This window comes from Mangifera indica, chromosome 4 (assembly GCF_011075055.1).
Source record: "Mangifera indica cultivar Alphonso chromosome 4, CATAS_Mindica_2.1, whole genome shotgun sequence".
NCBI lineage: Eukaryota > Viridiplantae > Streptophyta > Magnoliopsida > Sapindales > Anacardiaceae > Mangifera > Mangifera indica.
Genome location: NC_058140.1, coordinates 5,201,215 through 5,225,767, shown reverse-complemented (window position 1 = coordinate 5,225,767; position 24,553 = coordinate 5,201,215). Strand labels below are relative to the sequence as shown.

The 24,553-nt window shown below is 30.2% G+C and overlaps 1 protein-coding gene across 4 annotated transcripts; it reads right to left on the bottom strand.

Moving 5' to 3' along the window:
• Positions 1 to 167: 167 nt before the first annotated feature.
• LOC123213745 (protein IQ-DOMAIN 29-like) lies at positions 168 to 6,032 on the bottom strand. 4 transcript variants are annotated; one of them, XM_044633254.1, is made up of 9 exons: positions 5,988 to 6,032; positions 5,774 to 5,823; positions 5,307 to 5,425; positions 4,670 to 4,960; positions 3,538 to 3,741; positions 3,174 to 3,251; positions 1,072 to 2,134; positions 891 to 939; positions 168 to 589 (listed from the first exon to the last, which is right to left on the bottom strand). In XM_044633254.1, exons 3-9 carry the CDS (start codon positions 5,391 to 5,393, stop codon positions 469 to 471), a joined length of 1,893 nt encoding a protein of 630 aa, XP_044489189.1. In that variant the 5' UTR covers positions 5,394 to 5,425; positions 5,774 to 5,823; positions 5,988 to 6,032; the 3' UTR covers positions 168 to 468. The 4 variants fall into 4 exon arrangements, with proteins under 4 accessions (XP_044489189.1, XP_044489188.1, XP_044489190.1 ...); XM_044633253.1 differs by having other exon boundaries at positions 5,774 to 5,877; positions 5,988 to 6,030; XM_044633255.1 differs by having other exon boundaries at positions 5,952 to 6,005.
• Positions 6,033 to 24,553: the final 18,521 nt, after the last annotated feature.

Sequence of the window (24,553 nt, the reverse complement as noted above, 5' to 3'; positions counted from 1 at the left end):
AGCTGAGGCCCCACCACCCATGTGACCCTAAATAAGAAACACAAGTCTTCACTAAGGTCCAGGCTATTATGTGTTTTAACAGCCACAATAAGAAGAGTTGCCAAATTCAGAAGTTGGCTCTGACAGTTATTTAATACAGGCAATATTAAGAATTTTTGGCAGCTTCCTCAATGGGCCATTGTCCGAGATTTATATTTAAAATTAACAAGATTTCCCAGAGTAGATACATATATAGTATCTATTTTTCAACGATTCCGTCGCACTGTTGAAATTTGAAATAGAAATTCTACACACTTGAATATCTAATAGTTAAAAATGCAGCAAAATTAATTGTACAGCAAAGAAAACACGAAAGAAACCAGCCCATGCTCTGGAACCTTTAAATATTTACCCACTCACAACCCCAACTAAGAAAATTGAAATCGCTTGGCACAAACCACACATCATGTAGGACCTGACGTATCCAATTCATTGTTCTACAATTCTTAGACATAAATGAATCCTACTTAACATTTTTGTTTCACCTCTTTGATTGACTTTTCGTGATAGACTGCAAATCACCTCCTCCACTCTGCTTGGATCACCTTGTCTGAAATAGGAAGGCCCACAACAATCAATTAGAAAGAGAATTATCCATTTTAAATCTTTATCAAGTCAAATAAGAACTCATATTTTTAAATTGCCACCTCAGTACACAATAACCCACCCTCCACCACCTAAAAAAAAGTCTAAAATATATGCTTCCCAAGGACTTCTGAGACTTTACAATAAATATAAGAAAAGATCTCAGTTTATCAATAATCATAGACAATAAAGTTGGTCATCTATATTAAGCAGAACTTGTAGCTCTGCAGATAGATTCATCACAGCAAAACATAACTATGGCATACCTATCTGCAGAGATGAAGTAAATCATCCTTAATATCCATGCATCAACACCTACCATTCCAAATAACTCACCAATTGGTAAATGTGTATCTATGTGTCTAAGCATCCATACAAATCCATGAACTAGAATTTATGTAGTCAAACATATAAAGGGCATACTGGAATGGGATCAAATGTACTTACCACCACCATCTCGAGAAGATGTTAGGGATCGATCCGGTCTGACTACTCCTTTGCCAGCTGCTTGAACAAGTCTTGTTACTCTTGGAGACAGTGAACTTGGCTTACCATTGGAAGATGGCAGAGAATGCCGCCTGGCTATACCATTATTCTCAACTAAATCTTGTGAAAACCTGGGGGAGCTTTGTCCTCTAAGCTTAGCCTTGGCAGATTCAGTCGGTGCCATATAGCTAGGCACTTTTGGGGTAGATTCAGTTGGTGTCATATAGATAGGCACTTTTGGTGTACTATGTAACACATTTTCTTGATGATCAATTTTTGCGGGCAAAGAGGCTCTTCTCTGGCTATTTTTTTGGTTCTTAATGCTAATATGATGATCCTTAGAATTTAGTTCATCATTTGTCCCTTGTGTATTTTCAACCTTACCATTGCTCTCTGTAGGTTGCAAGTCAGGTGCTGGATGGTCAGGTAATGCATCAACTGGACCATCATCTTCTGACAATTTCAAAGCTGTGTCAACATCAGAATGTTTAGACACTGACAAAGACACATTGATCATCTTCTCAAAAGAATCACTGTTCCCATGTGCTGGAACATCAGGGACAGCAGCATTTGATGATTTTTTTGGACCAAGCTTTCGTTTCTCATTATCAACCTCCAATTGCTCAGTTGCTTCTCTTGTGGAGCTAGAATTCTTTCTTAAATTGCGTTTTACCTTCAGAAAATCATTTTGTGGATGTTCATGAACAGAATCAACAGGATAGGTGGAAACTTTCCTGGGATTGCATTTAGATTTCTCAGACTCATAAGTAGAACGAACTGAACCATTTTTAGTATTTAGACTTGACTTTCTGACATTTCTCTTCAACACGTTGCTGTTAGTTTCTACAGTTTTTGAACTGCCACGCTTGATTTGAGACTTCGATTGGATATTCTTCTTTGATTGCAGGTGGGGTTGCCAAAATAGTGCCTTTGTCCAGCGCTCAAGCCACTGCCAAGTAGAGTTAGGTTCCCCCGGATAGTAGCTCAAGTGTAGAGGCATTGCAGAAGGTGATGAAGCCAAAAGCTGACATTGGTCATAATAATAAAAACGTAATTTACAACCACGTGGTAAACTAATTACTTGAAAGGATGACACATGCAGCATGGTGTACAATACTATTAAAAAATAATATAGAATCCTAGATAGTATTTACAAAAGATTGTTATTTCACCCTTTTTTTAAACAAAAACAGAAGAAAAAACCCTTAACCACCACAACCTTATTCCTCCATTTGACTTACTTCAAACTAATTTATTGCCATCTTCTCGACTAGTGAATCTAAATTTGAAGTATGTAATTAAATTGTTTTGGGTTTATGCATATGGTGCTTGAATCTTAAAGTCATGTGAATCTTTAGACTTTCAACCTCTAATTTTATTTCTTTGGTTCATGATTTGTTTGGATAATTTTCGTGGTATAATTATAGAACTTTGAATATAAATTTCATCTTTGATAATATTATTATTTTTCATTTTGGTTAATTTATTTAAAAAATTATCAATTGTGTAAGATTTGACTTTTTTTTATATGAAACAATGGCCAAATAAAGCAATCCTAGGGTTTCCAATAAAAAATGGCCCAAACCCAAAACCATTCCCACTTTTAGAGTTGATAATAGAATGAATTCGGGTATTCACAAAAGATTTGTGCATGGGTATGTACTTCATAGTGTCCAACCCAACCTGCCCCATTGGCATCCCTACCTAGATAACAGGTCTTTTTGCAGCCATCACAAAATTTCTTGACTGACCTAAAGCCAATACGTCAAACAAGTGAATGGGAATACATCAAATGCACCACGTATAGCAATCAGCCGTAACAAAAACACTCAACAAAGGGAAAATATAAAACAGACGCATGTACAAGACCAGGATATATCCCATCCTGCCACCCATACAGCATTATCCAACTGAATGAACATTGGCACCAAACAAGATAAAATCCTTCTATCAAGAGTTTTATCTCATTCCACAAAGCTGAAGCTAAAAACAATATAGAAATGGCCACCTGAAAAGAAAAGAACTTTTGAACCATATACTAGAAATATATAAGTGAATCAGACCTTCTGAATAATAGCATTTTCTGAGAGCTTCCCTGCTACAGTAAATGTATTTATTACAGCTGAATTCGAACAGTCTACCTGATTGAAAACATAGACAATAGGGGTAAAATAACATAAGAGAAAAGATTTGAAGATACTCAAACACACAGAAATATTATCATAATGGTGAAAAGAAAATTCAACAAGCCCATTCATAGAACCAATGTGATCTATTCTTATATACAATTATGAAAAGCTTCAGCACTTGTATACAGTGAAACAAAAACTAATGGAGCCACGTAATATGAAGGCAATATATTCCTCCAATAAACATCATGATAGGAAATATTAAGTATTACCATGTATATAAATCAGAAAAAATTACCAGAACCACTCCCTGACTGCATATCTTTTGTACTTCAATCCCAATATCAGACCGTCTCACCTTCTGACCTCGAGCCAGCGCCTGAAACTTAACAATTCTCTGTATGCAGAGCAATGTAGAAATAGCTTGTCTTCTAACCAAGTGACCACGAATAAGAGCTTGGAGCCTGATGATGCCTTTGAGGGTTCGAAATGCACGGCGAGCCTTTACAGGAATTAAGCTAGTAAGCATAGCAGAACTTAACAAAAAGAATCAAATATTTATATGTCAACAAGAAAATAAAGCAAAAGGGTGTTTCAGCTTCATTCTAATTGAAAGAACTTTTGCCGGTGTTAGCTTTGCAGAATGGTGTGAAGTTAGGAAACTATAGTAAACAGCTTATATTAGAGTGACCCTTGTGTCATTGTAAAGCCTAAATGTCCTCCCTTTATGTAGGAAAATAAAAGAACTCCAATTTCCTATGCACTCAATCAATTAATTTTGCAACACCTTGATCGTATTATTAATAAATGAGGTCAACAGCCTGGCCTGTTTAACATGGCTCCATATGCCTACATAGTCTTTTAAAGAAACATTTCTAAAATAATTTGGTACTCATTAATTCATATATTAATTAAAGCTGTTCAGCCTTCCGTCTCCATGAAACAAGTTAAATGTTTCTATCACAGTAGCAGGTAAGCTGAGGGCTGATTATCATTAAATTCTTAATTTCAAAGCAAAATAAGCATATATCACTTTTGAATTATTATCAGATTAAATTGCCACAGAGAAACTTACATGTACCACAATGTACTAGAATCAAACACACAAAATAACACAAATTTTGCACATGGGCCAAAACACATTTAAAACAGTTCTTTCTACATCATTTCCACCGCATGTCCAATCTTTATTTCTACTATCCAGATATTTAAACAACAGGCAATTTTGCTACAACAGTCAGGCTTCAGAACAATATGGAAATTATCATTGACAGAGAAAATTATTCAACAAAATTAATTCATCAAATCAAAAGTTTTCAAAATTGAAAAATAATAGAAAAGTAGGATTGTGAATGCGTGACATGAAAATTCTCAGTTCATTACATTTAATTCAGACAAGGTCTTAACAATTAGAGCAAAAAGAAATTTACCCGATAACCTCTAAATGCAGATTGGGCCCTTGTGGCAGCTTGGTTATGCAGAATTCTATCAGGGTCTTTTTCCGAACCCAAATCAATAACTGTTTGAAGACTTCCATCTCCTTTTGCAGACAAAAGATTAACCCCTTCATCTGTTAATTCTGCGGCTACACCATTTTTTGAGTCCACTCCAATTCTAGAACCAGTCTCAAGAGTAGGTTGTGAGATCAACAGAGGAGCCACAAGTGAATCAGAGACAGGCACTTTAGAAGAAATCAATGACTCTCCTGTGTTCGCAGATTTCTTAAGACAAGATTCAGATGCTAATTAGAAATTGCATATGCTCAACTATAGTTAAAACAAAAAGTAATGGCATTATAGTCAACTAGCCAATGACAATTCCGCCTTCGCTTTCTATACAAGTCACTTCTAAGCATTTGAACGACCTACTTAATTGAGTATGCGATTAAACAGGACACAAACACTGCCTAATTGCATGAATACAGAAACAAACTTCAGCGCTACATTCCGGCCATGTAATTCCCCACTCTTTTCGAAGCAATATGCGATTACGCATGGACATAGGAGAAGAGAAAAAGAAATAAGCTGATCGAATTAAAAGGCAAAAATTAAGATGGAAATTAATTACCAGAATATCTCTTCCTTTAAAGTCAGATTTGGAGGATTTCTTTCCCCGAAATAAGGTCTTAATCCATTTTCCAGGAGTCTTCCCCATCACAGTTGGAGTATGGATCTTAACACACCAATCTGCATCATTGTAATTTGTATTAAAAAACAATACAAGTTCAACAAGCACGTGGCAGCATAAATTACAAGTAAATCATATGTAAAGTCACACAACCGAATACATACACGTATGTTTGAAATCAACAAAAATTTAACAGTTTCACTTAAAAATAAAATGTTCATGTATACATGCGCACAGCACCAATAAAGCCGAGTAAAAAACGAAATATAGGAAAAAGATAAGCAACTAAAGAAGCACAGAACTTGAATAGAGATCTGTTCCTAAAAAAACACACAAAATGAGTGTAAGCAAGACAGTGAAGTAGAAGCTGATATATAATTAAAACTAAAGCTGGATCCAAGCATTACCGGTAATGAAGCAGTTGAGGAACCTTAATGAGCATCCATTCCTTTAGCACCTATATAAAGGAAGGAAGAGCATACACCAAAAGAGAGGACGAACACTTAGAGATCTGAAGAATATAAACTTTGTTTATTAAAAAATAAAATATAAATATAAAAACGAAAAGAGACAAATCAAACTTACTTTGATCTGAATAAAATCTGAAAAAAGAAAATTTACCTTCCACTTTGCAGAGTTTAATTAATGACTCTCTCTCACGGCTGAAAAAGCAGAATATGTTTTTATAGGTAGTAAAGAGGAGGTAAATTAATCTTCAGAAAATTACAAATACGCGCAAGGGTTATAAATAGTTAGTTCTAATACACTGAAGTAAAAAATATATATTTAAATTATTTATATATTTTTTTTATTTTTATACATTTAAAATAAAAATTTAAGAAATAAATATTAAAAAGATTTAAACAAAAATCTTCGGATGTATTTATGATTTTTCTACAATTTTTTAATGGAAAAAGAAACAACTTTAAAGTATTTATTATACGGTACCGTTTTGCATAGGGCCTCAAACAGATGGGAACATGAAAGAGAGAAGAAATTATGAGTTTTGGTTTAAAGTGAATAATTAATTGAAAGGGTGGTTTTAATTTTAATGCAAAAAACAATAATCAAGTAGGATTAAGATAAGATAAGATAAGATAAGAGAGATGGTGTGTGGTTTGGTTTTGGTTGTTGAATTGAAACGAACTGATATTATTAAGTGACAGCTGTTGAGGTGAGAGAGAGAGAGAGTGTAATTAATTGGAGTTAGGTGGGGCCATATAGGAAACAAGCAACATTCTCGAATAGCGTACCCACTTAATTGCAAGCCTTGGATTCTACGGGTTTCAAATTGTGCTCAGCCGCCACAATTATCGCCTGCAAAAAAGCACAAGAATTATTATAAAAACGTTTTCAATCATTTTATTTTTTTCTTTATTCATATTTTAAATTATTTTTATTAATTTTATATATATATAATAAAAAGTAAAATTACTAAAAACTTATGGATTTATTTTTATTAAGTTAAACTTATGGATTTTTATTAGGGAAATTAAAATAATTATCTCTTTTTTTAGAACAATATACAAATTTATCCTAATTTTTTAGGTTTAAGCAAAAATACTCTTATATTAAAATATTTAAACGAAAATGCCTCAAATATCTCCTTAAATATCAAAACTACCCTTCTTAATTAAATTATTATTTTTTTAAGGGTAATAAACAAATTTACCTCTAATGTTGGAGTTTAAACAAAATACCCTTAATTTAAGGCTTTTAAACAAAAATACCCCAAAATAATATTAAAACTATTCTTCCTTTATTTATATATAAATCACATATCTTCTTTCATTTTTAACATATCTGAGAGAGATTTTTGAAAAAAGAAAAGAAGTTTGTGTTCAGAATTTCAGGCGAGAAGAGAAAAGTTCGTCTTTTGAAGGTATTTATCTCTGCTATTATTTCAATCGTTATTATTTTATTAATAATGTAATTATATGTGATATTTTATATAATAAATTATAGTTGTGTGTAATAAATAAAATAATAAAAATTAGAGAGGTTATGTTGTAAATATTATAATAGTATAGGATAAAATGATATTTGTTAATAAAAGGTGTTAGAGGATAGTTTTGAAAAGATAATATTAGAAGGTAAAATGATATTTTACAATGAAGGGGGTTAGAAATATGTTAGATAATATTTAGAAAAACATGATATTATACAATGTAAAAATAAAGTGATATTTTCACAAATTAGTATAACATTAATTAAAATATTTAAATAGTCACAATATATAATTGAATTATGGAATAGGTATAATTATGTAATAGACATCTGTAAATAGTATTTTTAGTCATATTATTTATGTTGATTATATATTTTATTGTAGGATTAATCTAAATGGCTGAATATGCTTCAATTAGATATGGGAGAAAATGGATAGAAAAGGGTGGCGATGTTATAAAATATGTTGGAGGTTATAGGAAACTGATTAAAATTTCAAAACACACATCATTCAAAGAATTAATCCAAATAGTGAGCGACAAGTGTAATATAGATCGAAGGATATTTAACATTCAGTTAAACATGAAATCAAAGCATCTCGACGACGACATTCCCATAGAAATTTCGAATGATGAAGATGTTGAGGTTCTTAACGGTCTATCTAATCTCTTCAAAGAATGTGTTCCAATTTTTGTTATAACTACAGCTAATGATGATAATTATGAGGCTCAACAAGCAGATGAAGATTTACAAGGTGGTGAGCCGAGTAGTTATCTAGAAAATCAAACTATTGGTGTAAAAGAGATTCAAAATATCGAGATCAATCCGAAACAAAAATTTTTAGAGAAAGATTTTACGTATATAAATGAAATTGATGTTGGTGCACTGTATCATGTGGAAGAATTTCTTAATGGCTACAAAGAAACTTTTCCAGAATGGAGTGAATTTGATAGAAAGGTTGTACATGATATTCCAATCGAGGAATCGGAGATTGAAGAGAAGACCTACGTTAATAAAGATATCAGAGGTACAAGTAGTTTTTCGGAAACAAATCTTGTTGGTGGGAATGTTCGTACTAATGCATTTCATTGGTTACCCCATTTTCCTGATCAACCATCTACATCCAGAAGCTTAAAAGTATCGACCGATAATGATTTTCTAAACGTTAGTACATTATTTCCAAGTAAACAACATGTCATTGATGCGATATATCAAGACGCGCTTCGGAGGAGATATCAATTTTTGGTGAACAAATCAGACACGCTTAGATGGGTGGTTAAATGTTGTAATGAAGAATGTAAATGGCGTGCACAGGCAGTTAGGGTAGGAGAAAGTGATAATTTTGAATTATGTCATTTGGATAGTCGTCACACATGTTATAGAGATCAGATATTACCTCATCATAGGCAAACAGATGCCCGAACTTTAGGACAAATTTTGAAGACCAAATTTATATTAGTTGATCATGTTTATCTACCAAAGGAGATCATTACTGATATCGCTGATGATATAAAATTGATATATCATACGCACAAGCATGGCAGGCGAGAAATTGGAAGCTTCAATCATTGAGGGGGACACCAGAAGAGTCGTTTATGTTGCTGCCAGAGTATTGCTTCGATTTAGAACGTTGTAATCTGGGAACTGTGACACATACACTAACGGATGAGCAGGATCGATTTAAATACTTTTACATGACATTTGGTTGCAGTATCCATGCATTCCAGCAACATATTGGACCAATTATTTGTATTGATGTTGTCTTCTTAAAGGATAGATATCTGGGTTAACTATTTATTATTGTTGTATTGGATGAGAATAATCAGATATATCTACTTGTTTTTGGGATTAGTCATAAGGAAGATCGTAACACATGGTGTTGGTTTTTAATAAATCTGAGGGATTGTATTGGTGAGGTACCTCATTTAGCCGTCATTTCAGATCGACATATCAATATATTTTCTACAATGGCTGAAGTATTCTCTAGTGTGCACCACTATTATTGTTGTCATCACCTCCATTATAACATGTGGTCCAAATACAAAAAGAATGCCAAAATCACATAGACGTATTGGAAAGCAGCTAAGGCGTACACAGAGTATGAATTCCAACATATAATGAAGTCATTGGCCCGTATGCACCCTGATGCAGTTGCATACCTGTGTGAGGTGGGTTTCGTTCAATGGGCACGGGCATATTTTCTAAGGTATAGGTACAATATAATGACTACCAATATTATTGAGTCATTTAATGCCTTAGTCAGACACGCTCAAGGCTTACCTATTATGATGCTAATCAATTTCATCAGAGGTACATTGCAGCGATGGTTTTATGAAAGAAAAAATCATACCAGTAAGTTCATATTCAATGTTATAATTTGTTATAAATGTGTGTTAGTAAACTTATACTTGATTACTCACCAGATCTGTTTATATTTATATGATTTACAGATGCTTGTATCAGCCTAGACACACCTTGGGTTGAAGATAAGATCGCCAAACGTGTGCGAAAGTCTTCAAACTTGGAGGTGCGTTCTATAACATCTGAACGATACCAGGTCATTGGTAGTGACCAATATGATGCCCTAGTCGACCTGACGGAGCAGACATGTACCTATAGAAAATTTCAATTATCACAGATTCCCTGCATGCATGTTATTGCTATAGCTAGATATATGAAGCTCACCACTTGCATTCAATGGGTGCATCCATACTACAGCACAACTTTTTATCGTACAGTATACGCGGAGGCAGTCAATCCATTAGGAGATCAATAAGAGTGGATTCATCCAGAGGAGGCAAGTGTTATCCACCCACCGTTTGTGCATCGTCATCGTGCGGGCCATCCAACAAATAAAAACAGACGTCCTTCCCAAAGAGAGATTGTTAAACAACTTATCTGTAGTCAATGTCACAAACCTGGACATACAAGACAGAATTGCAAGAGTCATATTCCAATACCTAGTCTGTACCATCAAGTTCAGAAAGGAAAAAAAAAGATGGAAAATAATTGTACTTGTTAATTGTACTTATTAATTTTAATATAGATGTTGTCTTTATACTTGTTTCTGTAACTCTAATGTTTGTGATTGTTACAGTGGACAGATTCTGATTATAAAATGTTATCTTTTTATATCGTTTTTTTCCATTATATTTGTCGCTTATGGTAACTATATAAAAGACAAATGTATATAAATGAATCAATATATAGATAAACATATATACATATGAATAAATAAACATATATACAAATACAAATAACATATAATATAATCGTTAATCAATATCCTGAAAAAATAGTTGTGTGCCTAAACGTATACGCAGGCGTACTGAGTCCTCCCCCTCAAAAGATAACAATCGGCGAAGTGTTAAACATTTGATGTATCGTAACATGAACACACCATATTTGTCTTTTAGGTAATTCTCTTCAAGCAATACACCTGTTCAATTTGATGTGCTAAACGATCGGCGAAATGCTAAACACAAGTGAATTTTATTAAAGAAAAAAAAAAAAGGGAAATAGGCCAAAGAAAGTTCATGCATTCTTTCTTTCTCTTCAAGCAAAGAATAACTCCCTTCCTCTAGGGTTTCCACCATATCTGTCTCTTGGGTGAAATAACTCTCTTTTCTTCCTCTTTTAGGTAATTCTCAAGGTAAGAAATGAAATCGCGTCTAAGTAAATATTAAATAGAACGCCTAATTCTTTTCTTTTTCTCATTTTTCGATAGGAGAAAGTGACTCTTGAATAAAGAGTTAAAAATCTATGGTAAGTGAGGCCCATTTTGGCATTCAAGGTAAGTAAAACGTCAAAAAATCCACCCTAAATTGTAAATTAGGAGGTGAATATGTACTGAAAATGAAAATCTCATGGGTTTACTCTTCCAGCAAACTACCTTGTCTGACTAAGGCAAAACCTTCTAAACCATTGAACTAGTTTTAGATATTCACATATGAATTTTAGCTCTGTCCTTGATATTTCTATTGCCACAAAAATCATTTTTCCAGTATCTAGGGAAGAAGTTATTGACCAAATACTACATGCTTAGACTGCCACGAGATGAAATCTTTCTTTATTAAGACTGAATAGATATGTTTGCTGTTCAATTTGATGAATTTTACTCTATTTATTATAGGTCTGATTGTGCTTATGATTTTATGAGATAAAATTGTATTTTTGAATAGAATCGACAGAGAAATTGATTATGAAAAATGGTGACTTTCAATTTCTTTTGTGGACTCTTTTGGATCTTTCTTTCGATTACTTTGAATTAATTACATTTTTTCAAAGCCCAATTTTCCTAATGAGAGAGTACAATAGGCTACTAAAATTAATTTTCTAATAACTAATTTTTTAGTTACAAGTTATTGTGTTTTGGCAATTAAGCATACGATAAAACTATACATAATAACTTCCAATATACAAATATATACATATTTATTGTGTATATCCATTTGTATATTTAAAGTGAATACACATAATATTTCTCTTAAGCATTTAGTTGCAAAATAAAGATAAACTTATTTCATTCTTTAGTTTTCCCATGTTCACATTGGAGTGAAATTTTTTTGAAACTAAATTGACAATTGGGCAACTAAAATTTTAGTTATAATTAAATTTGTTTTGGCAACTATAACTTTAATTGTTTGCAATTTTGTTTTGACAAATAATTTTAGTTATATATAAATGCATTTGAGGACTAATACTTTAGTAGCAAAATATGTAATTAAAATTAATTTTCTACAACTAATTTTTTAATTACAAGTAATTTTGTTTTGACAATTAAGTGTTTAGTGGAAAAATAATTCCACCCTTTTATCACCTCATTAACTAACAACTAAAACTTTAGTTGTAAATAAATTTGTTTGGCAACTATAACTTTGGTAGCGAAATATATAATTAAAATTAATTTTCTAACTCTAAGAAGTAGTTTGAGTGACAAAAGAAAAAACTTAATGTATAAAAATGATATAAGTTTAAGTCTCCTATAACGATGTTTCAAAATCAAACACTTAGTTTACCTGAGTCAGTGATTATGATATTAGATACTAGATCCTAAATTTAATTTGTTCGGTATGATTAGTTTTGCTTTAAAGAAATGGTCTGACTCTATTAGGGTTCCTCATTACAAATAAAAAATTATTTTTCTACGACTAATTTTTAAGCTGCAAGCAATTTTATTTTAGCAATATAGTTTTATTTGTAAATAAATTTATTTGGGAATAATAACTTTAGTCACTAAAATAAATTTTTTGCAAATAATTTTTTAGTTTCAAGTTAATTTGTTTTGGCAACTATGTATTTAGTTGTAAAATAATTCCACCCTCTTGGCCCCACATTCCCGCTCGAGGAAAATCGGTGGCAATTCAAATTTTAGTTGTAAATAAATTTATTTGACAATTATAACTTTAGTCACAAAATATGTAATTAAAATTAATTTTTTGTAACAAATTTTTTTATTGCACATAATTTTGTTTTAACAACTAAATGTTTGTTTTTTAGTTTCAAAATAATTTCATCCTTTCGGGAAATTAATGATAACTAAAATGTTATTTTGACAATCAAGATTTTAATTGTAAATAAATTTTTTTGACAACAAATTTATTTTAATAAAATTATATATACATACTTCTAAATACACAGATGATGTGTTATTATGTAATTGAGTGATTTTAAATTAAGATAAAATAATACTCAATCACATGATAACTAATATATTCTTAAAAATTCCATATAAAATTTAAAAATTATCAATTTACCCCCATATGTTGAATGTCCATTACACCCATTCTAAAGTTTTTCTATTTATCATAAGTTCATAAATAATAGTATAAAAAGGTTTATAACTAAAACTACAAAATAAACTCTTAAAAATTTTATATGAAATTTAACAAACATCAATTTGCTTTCATATTATAAATATAAATTAACCCATTTGTAGTTAAATAACAAAGAACTCTCCCCATTATAAAGTATAAAATAACCCCCGTGATAAAATATTGGTTAACCCCACAATTAAAATATTAAAAAACACATTTTTTTCTATCCCTCTTCATTTTGAAGCACAATTCAAAACTTATAATCAATGTAACATAGATTAACAAACGACTAACATATAAATACAGTTTTTGATTAATGTTCATATAAATACCTTGATATAACAATCTTTCTTTTTTAAAATCGAAATCACAAAATGAAAATTTGAGTGAGATTGTGAAAATATGAAATTTCAAAGCTTTTAAGGTGTGAATGTGATGCTCACTTGTTAATATAAGATTAGGGTTTATACAGAAAATGTAAAGGGAAATTTGGTACTATATTAAGGGTTTTAGTCATATCTATTTAAGACACAAAAAATTAATCAATTTTGCTTAAAGTAATGTTATATATATAAACTTTTGAGTATATAATTAAATATACAAATAATATATTATCATATTATTAAATATTATTTTATATTTAATTTAAAATTATTTATTTATACAATTATATTTTATTAATTATATAGTTAAAATAGGTAATCATAACATTATTATTTTGTCTAAATCTATTGATGACATTGAATCGTGGTCCATTTAATTAATTTCCCTTGTATTAAATAGCTTGCAATGTAATTTTGTTATTTTTAATTATTAAAATAAAGTAAATATGATGTACCATGCTCACACTAAATGTTTTCGAGGATATGTAGGTAACGATGCCATCAATTAATAAGATATATTATTACGAGATCCAATAAATATTGGTCAACCTGATTCCATAATTTTGGTGTTGACCTTGGACCTAAAAATAATTTTCAGAACAATGAAATTAATTTTTGTTGTGCTTTAATTGTGGTATTAGGGTTGTTGTAAACGAGCTGGAAATCGATTTAAATGAATTAAGGCAAAACTTCAACTTAAGTTAAAAATAATTAACTCAAATTTTATATTTAAATCTAATTGGTGTGATTTCATCAATTCAATTGTAACAACACACACAAAATAAAACCTAGAATCATTGTTTATATAGTTGGACAATTTTTTTCTTCTTCAAAATTAACAGCTCAAATGAACCCCGATTCACACCAAAATTATATCAATGCAAAGAGGATTCATAGAACTTTTTATCAAGGTATGACAACATTGAAAACGCATCATATAAAACAATCAAAATGTGTGACAAAGTCAATGGTAAAATTGTTATTATTTCACAACTCTTTGTCATGCAACTTCAATACCTACACATGCATTCAAATTTGGATTTTTAAGGAAAACATAAACAATTATCCCAGGCATAAAGGAAATTCCACCAACCTTAGGGTCTTCGACCACTAATTTTTTCACCAAGAATGAATTGGGTAAAGAAAAATGGAGAAAGAAAAGTCAACAAGCTTTCAACTTCAATCTTTTATGAAAATCAAGTAGCTAAACTCTTACAAAAGTATGACCACCTTTTATATACGGAAAAAGTGACAGCAATATAGACTTTTCAATACAAAATTTATTAATTTTTTTATGCAAAAATCTCTTGAATTAATCTAAATAATGTCTCTTAGTTGCTAAAGACAAAAAGTGAGTCATTTTTTCCCTAAATTTAGGAACCATATTTCCTAGCTTTGCAACTAAGTTTTCATCTAATTCTAAGCCAACTAAATACATTAATTTGAATTTAAATGGGCTTCAAAAGAGTCTTGAGGTGGATTGGGCTTGGAAAGACACCATAAATTTCCTAGCTTTGCAACTAAATTTTCATCTAATTCTAAGCCAACTAAGTACGTAAGTTTGAGTTAAAATGGACTTCAGAAGAGTCTTGAGGCGGATTAGGCTTGGAAAGACACCATGTGAAACTTATTTTAGGCCAAAAGAGTAAACTACTCAAAGGATTCTTGAATCCAACTAATGACGTTATACCCAAAAGTAAAGTTGGGTCAAAATTGAAGGTGCAATGCTTTCTTTGATTTAGGATTTGTTAGAACTTCATTCTTTTTTATTTCAAGGGCTGCATGGAGACTTAAGAATGATTTGGAACCCAAAAATGACAATGAAGTCGTGTATACATCACAAATATATATATTTATTAATCAATTTTATATTCAAAATTAAAGATTTATGTAGATTTATCTGCATAATTTTTAATTTTTAAAAATTTTTTTATTTCATTTGAATGATGAACTCACAAGTTCATCAAATAGACCAATAAGAATGTCGTGTTCGGATCAAGAATTAAACCCAAACCAAATCGCAAACAGCTCATAAACGGGTTGGCTTCAATTATACCGTTTGATCAGTCAATTTGACCTATTTTAAATTAATAATAATAGACACAGAAGAATTGGTTGATATCGTCAGAAAAAAATTAAAAAGCCCGTTTTGGTAGATCAATCACCTGCTGGGCATCCAATGCTACTGGAAGATTACAAAAATCCTCCGTTCGAACCCACTTGTGGCATTTTAATTTGATTAAGAAAAACAAACATATGTTACGGATCCACCAAAACACGACCACCTGCCATTTACCTTCTGTTTGTTTAATTAGTGAGTAGTAGTTGAATGAATGCATTGTTTTAAACGCAAACCATGTGCCCTATTGCCTGTGTTGATTCAATTTTTCTGACATATCTTTTAAAGACATTAAATAAAATAAAAATCTCTGTGTATCTATTTCTTTGTCGTTAGCCACCGTTATGTTCTTCGCACAAGGCGATAAAGAGTGAATCACATGTTGCCACCCAAAGTTTGGTCCAAGAACGTTTTCATCCTTAATTAGAATAGATAATACATTTTCACTTAAAATCAAACCCTGTTTAAAAAAAAAATAATAATTACCATATAAGGGAAAAATAAATATTTTTAAAATGACAATTTAACCATTAAAAAGTTCAAAAATTCACAAATCAATCTTTTAAATCTTTTTAAACACTCATTTATTTTAAAAAATAATAATTTTGTTATTCAGTAAACATAAAAGTTTTTTATCATATCTAAATATTTTAAAAATGACAATTTAACCATTAAAAAAGTTCAAAAATTCACAAATCAATCTTTTAAATCTTTTTAAACACTCATTTATTTTAAAAATATAATTATATCTCTAATATTTTGCAATATAATATTTACACCATGGTTTATAACATTTTATTCAAGTTTTTGAAGTGTAATTGTCATTTTTTAAATTATAAGAGGAAAACTGATATTTTAAAAATTTTAAAAGACTCATAAACTTTTTTAATATTTTCAATAACCCCCTAAAAAGTTCTAAAAAGATCTTCAATATTTTTTAAAATAATATTTATCTCCTAATATATAACTATATGAAAAAAACACTCATATCTATACAAAAGAGAGGAAAATTCATGAGAATAAAAGAAAAGATAAATAAAATTCTTCTTACATAATTTGGATATTTAAAATTTTATTTTTAATTTTTCTTAATTTAAGGTTATATGATAATTTTAAAAAATAAAATAGTAGAGGTGAAATGTAATTTTACTTTCTAATATTGTTGTTTAATTAGCAAAATTTAATTTTAGGTAAAAAAATATTATTTATATTTGATTTTGAGTCAGAATATTTATTTAAATTAATTAGAGGTAAAAAGGTGTTTTAAAATAAAGGCCAAAAGACTTATTCCCACTCAAGGTATAGTGAAATCTCAAAGTTCCACCCTCCAATTTTCAGATATCTAAACACTCACTCATGAGTTAAAATTTCTTAAAAGTTTTAGTTAAAATTAAGAGTAAAATTATCATTTAATAATAATATTTAAAAAATAAAAGTTTATATCATTTTACCCCCTTGATTTGGAAAACTAACAAATTTTTTTCCAAATTTGAAAAATGACATTTCCCCTTTACCTAGGGTTTCAAATTTCACCGGTGAATTTTCGACAAACGACAACCAATTTCTTTGCCTCCCGATGATGTCTCTTCCTTTGACGTTTTCCGTCTAATTGATAACGTCTTGATTTGATATAATTCAAACAAAGAGTCAAAACTCTTCATTTGAATCTTCGTTATCCAAACTAATTGGTTTTTTTTTATGATAACAATAGTCCAAACGAGGAGTCATCTTTGTCTAGAGGAGAGTGCTCCTTGACTAGATAGTTATCGTCATCCAGATAAAGAGTTTTGACTCTTCGTTTGAATTTTGTTAGGATTCCATTGAATTTAGTGTCATTAGTCAGAAGGTCAATGTCGAAGGGCAAGACGTCACCAAAAGGGAGAGAAATTAGCCGTTGTTCGTTAGAAATTTGTTGGCAAAATTTGAAACCCTAGATAGAGGAAATATTACTTTTTAAAATTTAATTTTGAAAAAAAATTATTAATTTTTCAAATTAGAACGGTAAAATGATATAAACTTTTATTTTTTAAATATTATTGTTAAATAATAATTTTACTTTTAATTTTAACTGAAAATTTTAATATATTTTAATTTATAAATAAGTATTTAAATTTTTAAAAATTAAATGATAGAACTTTAGAATTTTATTATATCTTGAGTGAGAATATGTCTTTTGGCCCAAGATAAAATGTAATTCACTCTTAAAGAAACGGTGAAATCAAGGAAAGAGAAGCTGAGGGGCTGGTGACGGTGAGAGGCACATGGGATGGAAGGTGTTTTCAAACAACGCACTAACTCATGACCTTGGCGACATTTATTTCTTATTTATTTACCCCGCTGCCCATACATTTCTAATTATCAAGATTCCCCAATCCAATCTAAAATCAATCCAATTCCAGATTCATCATCTGCAATTGCGTCAATCCCCATACTCACATCATGTCTTCCATATGCGAAAACAACACATGTCACAGAAGATAACAAATATAAATATCTACAAGTTTATAATTTTCAATTTTTAATATTTTAATATAATTAGGAAAAGGGTAAGTAAAATTTTTTTATTCAAGATTTGGTTTTACTTTCGTATGAATCGTAATGCCACTTGATTTAATTTTGAGTCATGTCAGGTTAATCCAAAATATATTTTGTGTAAAAAAAACTTAAACTTAACCCAATTTTTTAATGTCATGTCATATCAAATTAATAAATCATATTAAAAATTATTACTCTAATTTTATTCATTTCTTTATAAGTGAAAATCATTTGTTAAACTATTGGGGATGGAATGATATTTCAAAATTTTCTCAAAGGACCCCAAACTGCGGCGCTGTTTTTGCGTCTGAATTGGGGGAATTTTTCAGAGCAGCTAGAGGTAGGTAGTTATATTAATTCATAATAATTATATTATTATATTGTGGTTCAGTAAGATAGTACGACTATGAGAGCTGCAAGAGAGCAGAAAGAGATCACCCCCCATTTGTTAACATATAATGGAAACAAAAAGAAAGAGAATTGGGTAGAACCAATCATTCATCTACAGTACTACCAAATGTTACACCAAACCCCACCGCTGTTTCACCCTCACCCACAACACTTCACTTTCATTTATTTGTTATATTTTTTTTAGACCTAATGACTGTTTCCCACCCGAGTTTGATGCAAACGTGATTGTTTATCTATTAATTATTAAACATTTATATTAGAAATAATTAAATATATCAAACATAACATTATGTAAATATTATAAATTTTATAAATATAAATAAATATACCAGATATCGAGTTTGTGACAAAATTCATTCAAACACGATACGAGATGTTGATGTGAGTCATTTCTACGATCGCATTTACCCACGTATTGCATTCTTTTTGGGAGACATAATCTCTCTGTGTATTTGGGTTCTAGGAGAAGAAGAATTTTTCTTCTGTTATTAAAAATAGCGTCATGTAATTTGGGGAGACAATTTAAACATTTAAATAGATGTCCAACTGTCGAGAACTTCACACCAACTGCCTTTGACAGTTAAAGTAAACTGGATCGGATCGACCCTTCATAAGTGAACCTAGACCCAATATCTTCCACTCACACATGATAAAAGACCCGAACCAAAAACTTATCTACAAAAGTCTCATACGACAGTAAGTTTCATACTTACAAATGTATCATGCAACCTTATAAGCACCCTGCACTAAAGACATCAATGCGTTGGCCCAGGTCTGGCCTTAGACTTGCATATTAATAGGCCTTTCGGCCAGGCCGACCCATGGATTTTCGAAGGCCCAAGACCTAACCCTATATATAGGGTCGGGCCAACCCATTTAAACAAATTTTTTAAAATTTTAATTAAAACTTTTTAATACAAATTATTTTTCAATTATTAAAACTGAGGATAATAATCCAAATATTTTATTTATAATCTCTCACTTGTGACAGAGGAATATCGTTTATAATATAGTACAAATAAATTAATTTATATACTGTATAATTACAAATATAAATAAAGTATATATATCATACTGTTTATCTACTCGTCCTCAATATCCAAATTTTTGAATTCATTTGACATTGGATTCATTTGATATTGAATTCATTTGTAATATTTTGTAACGATAAAATTAAAATAAAAATGAAATTATAAATATAAAAAATTATTATTTACAAATTCAAATAGTTTTTTAAAGAGAGTTGATGAGATAAAATGAGATTGAGAATATAATAAAAGAATTGAGATTAAGAGATTTGTAAATAAAAAAATTTTGATTGGTTTAAAAAAATAAAAAAAAATAATTGCCATAAGCAAAAGCGCATAAAAGCCATGAAGGCTTCTACCTTTTTTTTTTTTTAAATTTATGAACAGTATCGAGTCGGGCTGTACAAGTCCATGGGCCTAATATTAAAGTGCACAACTCAAATTGGAAGACCTATGGGTTGGGCCCATGATGCTATAGTACCAGGCTAGGTCGAGCTTGAATTTCGAGCTTTGAGTCAGACCTTCATTTGACCTAACCCAATTATCATGTCTAACATACATTTAAGAGCTAAATACTTTATATATGTTAAGAATCCCAAACTTATTCGATAACACCAGCTCCTTTCAATCTCTCATTTATCATTGTATTATTTTCCTATGTATCTATGATCAAATTCATTCTCTCATATGAGTGACATGAGCGACTAACCAATGGACACGCGTAATATATAAGTCTTCCTCTTCTACTTGAAATTCTTAATTTAAATTTAACTACTTTTTTAGTCATGTTTCATAGACTGGATCGTGTGTGACCATAGATGTCAAATTAAGATAGCAACACTAAGAGTAAACATCAAATAACAATAAAGAGTCAAAAGGTACTAACATGAGGTAATCCTCAAAGATTCATCCTCTCACTACTTTAACTAGTTGTCTTATGTATGCACACATGATTTGAATCATGTGCTACAATCTATATTTTCCCAAATATCATTAATAATACTGTACAGATCTTAGTTCAGTCTCAACGCCTATTGTCTAACTTGAGTTCTTAATCATCCTCATACTCATTGGTATTTATCAATATTAAGAACTCACATAAGATATTCTCAAGTTGCTTGGATGTGGGAAATACAAATCAGTCATTTTCAAATGTATCTATCCATAACCTTATCTTGATCAATCATCAATGTGACATTTTAACTTTGATAAATCTTTTCTTGAGAAATTTGTCTCTCATTGGTATGTCTTCTCAATATCACTTTTTTCAAGAATAATTTCTTATCTTTACATGATTTTTTAGCGCTAAAAGAGATTACTCGTGGGAGTGAGTCAATCTTTAACTTGTGTGACATTAAACAATGTGTATGTAGTAAAAATATAAGAATTTCAGGATACAAGTTTAAATAAAAATAAACTTAAATTCATGGTTTTCGATGTTGTGTCACCAATACAATATATAAGCTCAACATTTATTAATCATAGTCTATACAATCCAAGAGATTTAACATATGCAAGATATACTTTTTTTGGAATAATCTCGATCAAAGTATTAGTGACCATACAATGCATAGAATTGTATTGTACGTTCATTTTCCTCTTGGAAATGAAGTCTCTTAAAATATTGTGTCTAGTGTCGATATGTTTAGTCATCTTATAATACTTGAGATAGTTTATTTCAACAGACAATTATTGTTTCGATAATATTATCCTATTTACTCAGATTATGAAAAATCTTCTTAACCAAATAGTTTCTTGTACAATCACTAAATAGTCTATATACTTGGCCTTTATTGTGGATAACGCTATACGTTTCCATTTTTATCGCTCCAAGATATGAACCCTTCTAGAGTAAGAATACATTGTAAGAATTCAATTTGTGTTGGTCTAAATTACTTCCCCAACTAGCATTTTAATAGCCAATCAATACAAATTCGATCCTTAATCATATAAACAATAATTCATAGAGTCTTTTAAATATATTAATATTCTATAGACAACATTTCAGTGCTCTTTTCAATATTGACTTATATCGACTAACCAACCTAATAACAAAAACACATAATTAGGCATGTGCACACTATAGTATACATAATACATCTGATGGCATCTAAATAGGTAACTGTTAATATTTCTTTGCTTTTATCTTAAGTTTTGGAACATATCTCTCGGCTCAATAATTCATCATTTAACACAAAAGTATCAACGGGTTCATAATTTACCATACTGAATTGTTTAAGTCTTTTAAATAATATACTCTTATGATAGAGTTAAAAGTTTCTTTGAACAATCTTTCTAGATTTAATTCCTAATATGTAATATGTTTTCCCACATCTTGCAGGTCAAAAGTATGGACAATTATCCTTTGATGATCATAACTTATTTCAAATCATTTCTAGCTATCTGCATATCATTACATGCATTGATAGAATCACAAAATTTATCATCAGACTTCGTCATATAGACATGGTGGTCTTGATTAATCATTTTAAATTCATAAGGTATTAACACTTATGAAATTTTAAGTATCAGTATCTGGATGACAGTTTTAGGTCATTCAATGTTCTTAGAGCTTGCACACATTGCTTTTCAACCCTTTAACAATGAGATCTATATCTCATTTCACGTGGATTTCTTTGTTAAGTTTTTTACTAAGAAAAGTTGTCTTGACATTCATTTGGGGTAGTTCTAAATTCAAATGTGTTACTATAGTTAAAGTTAAACATATTGAAGAAAATCTTATAAATGAGAAAAATGTTATTCTTCACAATCTATACATACTAATTATGTATAGTTTTTCACTATAAAGTGAAACTATATCTATTTATTGAGTTATGCACCTTATGATTGATACAGGAATCCACTTGTTTCCAATAGATATTTCGACCGAATGGTGAGTCAACCAAAATCTAGAATTGGTTTGTTTTCTTCGTATTCCATCTCTTTTTCCAATGCATATTAATATTTTTCTTAGTAAGAGATGAGTTAACTTCTTTTATGATTTTAGGTTTTTATCATCTTAAGAAATAGATATAAAAATCTCGTTTTTAATTTAAAACGTCACTAAAATATTTTCGAACAACCACTCCTATAAAATTGAGGATTATTGCTCCCACTATTCGAAATAGAGTGAAGTTTAATCTCAATACTCTCACTAGATTGAGATGGACAAAACAAGCTATTGAGGATCATTGCTCCCACTATTCGGAATAGATTGAAGCTCAATTGCATTTGCTTCCACTGTTTGGAATAAGTGTAGCTATTATTTCTTTATACTCAACTAACGGTCGCTAAGATGTAACTATCTTCATTTTTCTCTTATCTCATTCAGATGAAACCTTTTATCAACATCATTCCTATTAAGAAAACTATCTTCTATGAATATAGTATTTCTTAATACAATTTTAGTTAATTTTCCAACGAAATCCTCCTTAATGAACACATATCATTTAAAGTGTTCAGCATATCTAATAAAGATATATTTCTTTCTTCTTGGCCCAAGTTTTTCAAACTCATGGGAAAAACTATAAGTAAACATTGCTAAACCACTAAGGTTGCAATCGATTAACTCAGGTTTTTTACCTGACTATAACTCATGGGAAGTGAAAGTAACTATTTTAGTATATACTCGGTTAAGTGCATAAGCAACAATTAACGTTATATCATCAGAAAGTAATGTTGATGTTTTGCTTGTATCATAATTTACCTAACCATTTCTAATAGAGTTTAATCACTCTCCTCCGTTATACCAGTTTGTTGCGAAGTTCTTAGAATTACTAGTCATCATACTATTTTTTTTTTATTACTTAGTTCCTTGAACTTTTCAGACAAATACTTAAGACGCCGGTCAGTTCTTAAAACTCTTATTCATTTTATCTAATTGATTTTCAATCTTAATTATATATAGAGTGCAGTTTACTACTTCTAACTCATCAGAGATCAAGTAGACAAGCTTAAATCGAGCATTGTCATCAACACAAGTAATGAAATATGAGATCCCTTATCAAACGTTACATTCATAGAAAAACATATACCTAAGTATCTAAATTGCAAAAGAAGTCTTGTAGCTCTATCAAATAGTTTTATAGTAGTTTTTTCAAATAAGCAATACACACATGTAGGGAGTTCTATTTATGTGAAAGTTTCTAATGAACTTTCATAGGCCAATTTATTCAATCCATCTTGGCCAATGTGCCTTAAACTACCATGTCATATATTTACATTTATATCCAAACATATAGAAGAAACAAATAATGAAAAACTAACGTTATCATAATGAAGGGCGATAAATACCATATAACCATTCAATCAACAAACCGAATCCATAGAAATAAATTCTATTACATTTTGATAAAGTTTCCAAAGAAATTCAAATTATACCTTAATTTAAGAAAAACAAGTACTTTGACTAAGATTCATCAAATATTTGAGGTATATTAGATTTCATGTAGGTATATGATTCAACCACCTCACAAAATTCATTTTTTAGTGTCAATTCCTCTTACTACAACCCTTTTGTTATTATCTACATATATTCAATTCACCTTCTTTAGAATTTGACAGAAATCTACTAAAGTTTTTTTATCATGAGTTACTTGGTCAATGAGTTTTGAGTCTATAATCCATGTAGGATAATGCTCAGTTAATATCATAATACTAAAAAATAAAGTTTCATCACTTTATGTAAAATAAGACAATATCATTTTCAACTCTATTCATTCATGGACGAAATAATTTTCATTGCTTCTATTGCAACAATTCATCTTATTCTTGTTCTTTGAGCATTATACGACATTCTTTCCCTACTCAGACTTAAGTCACTTACTTTTGAAACTTTTAGAACTCGATAGCTTTAGGAACTCAATTTTGTAACATATGCATGAGTACTAGATCTACCTCCTTCAAGGATGTTTATCCTCTATCCTATGTGGCAAGAACAACTAATAAA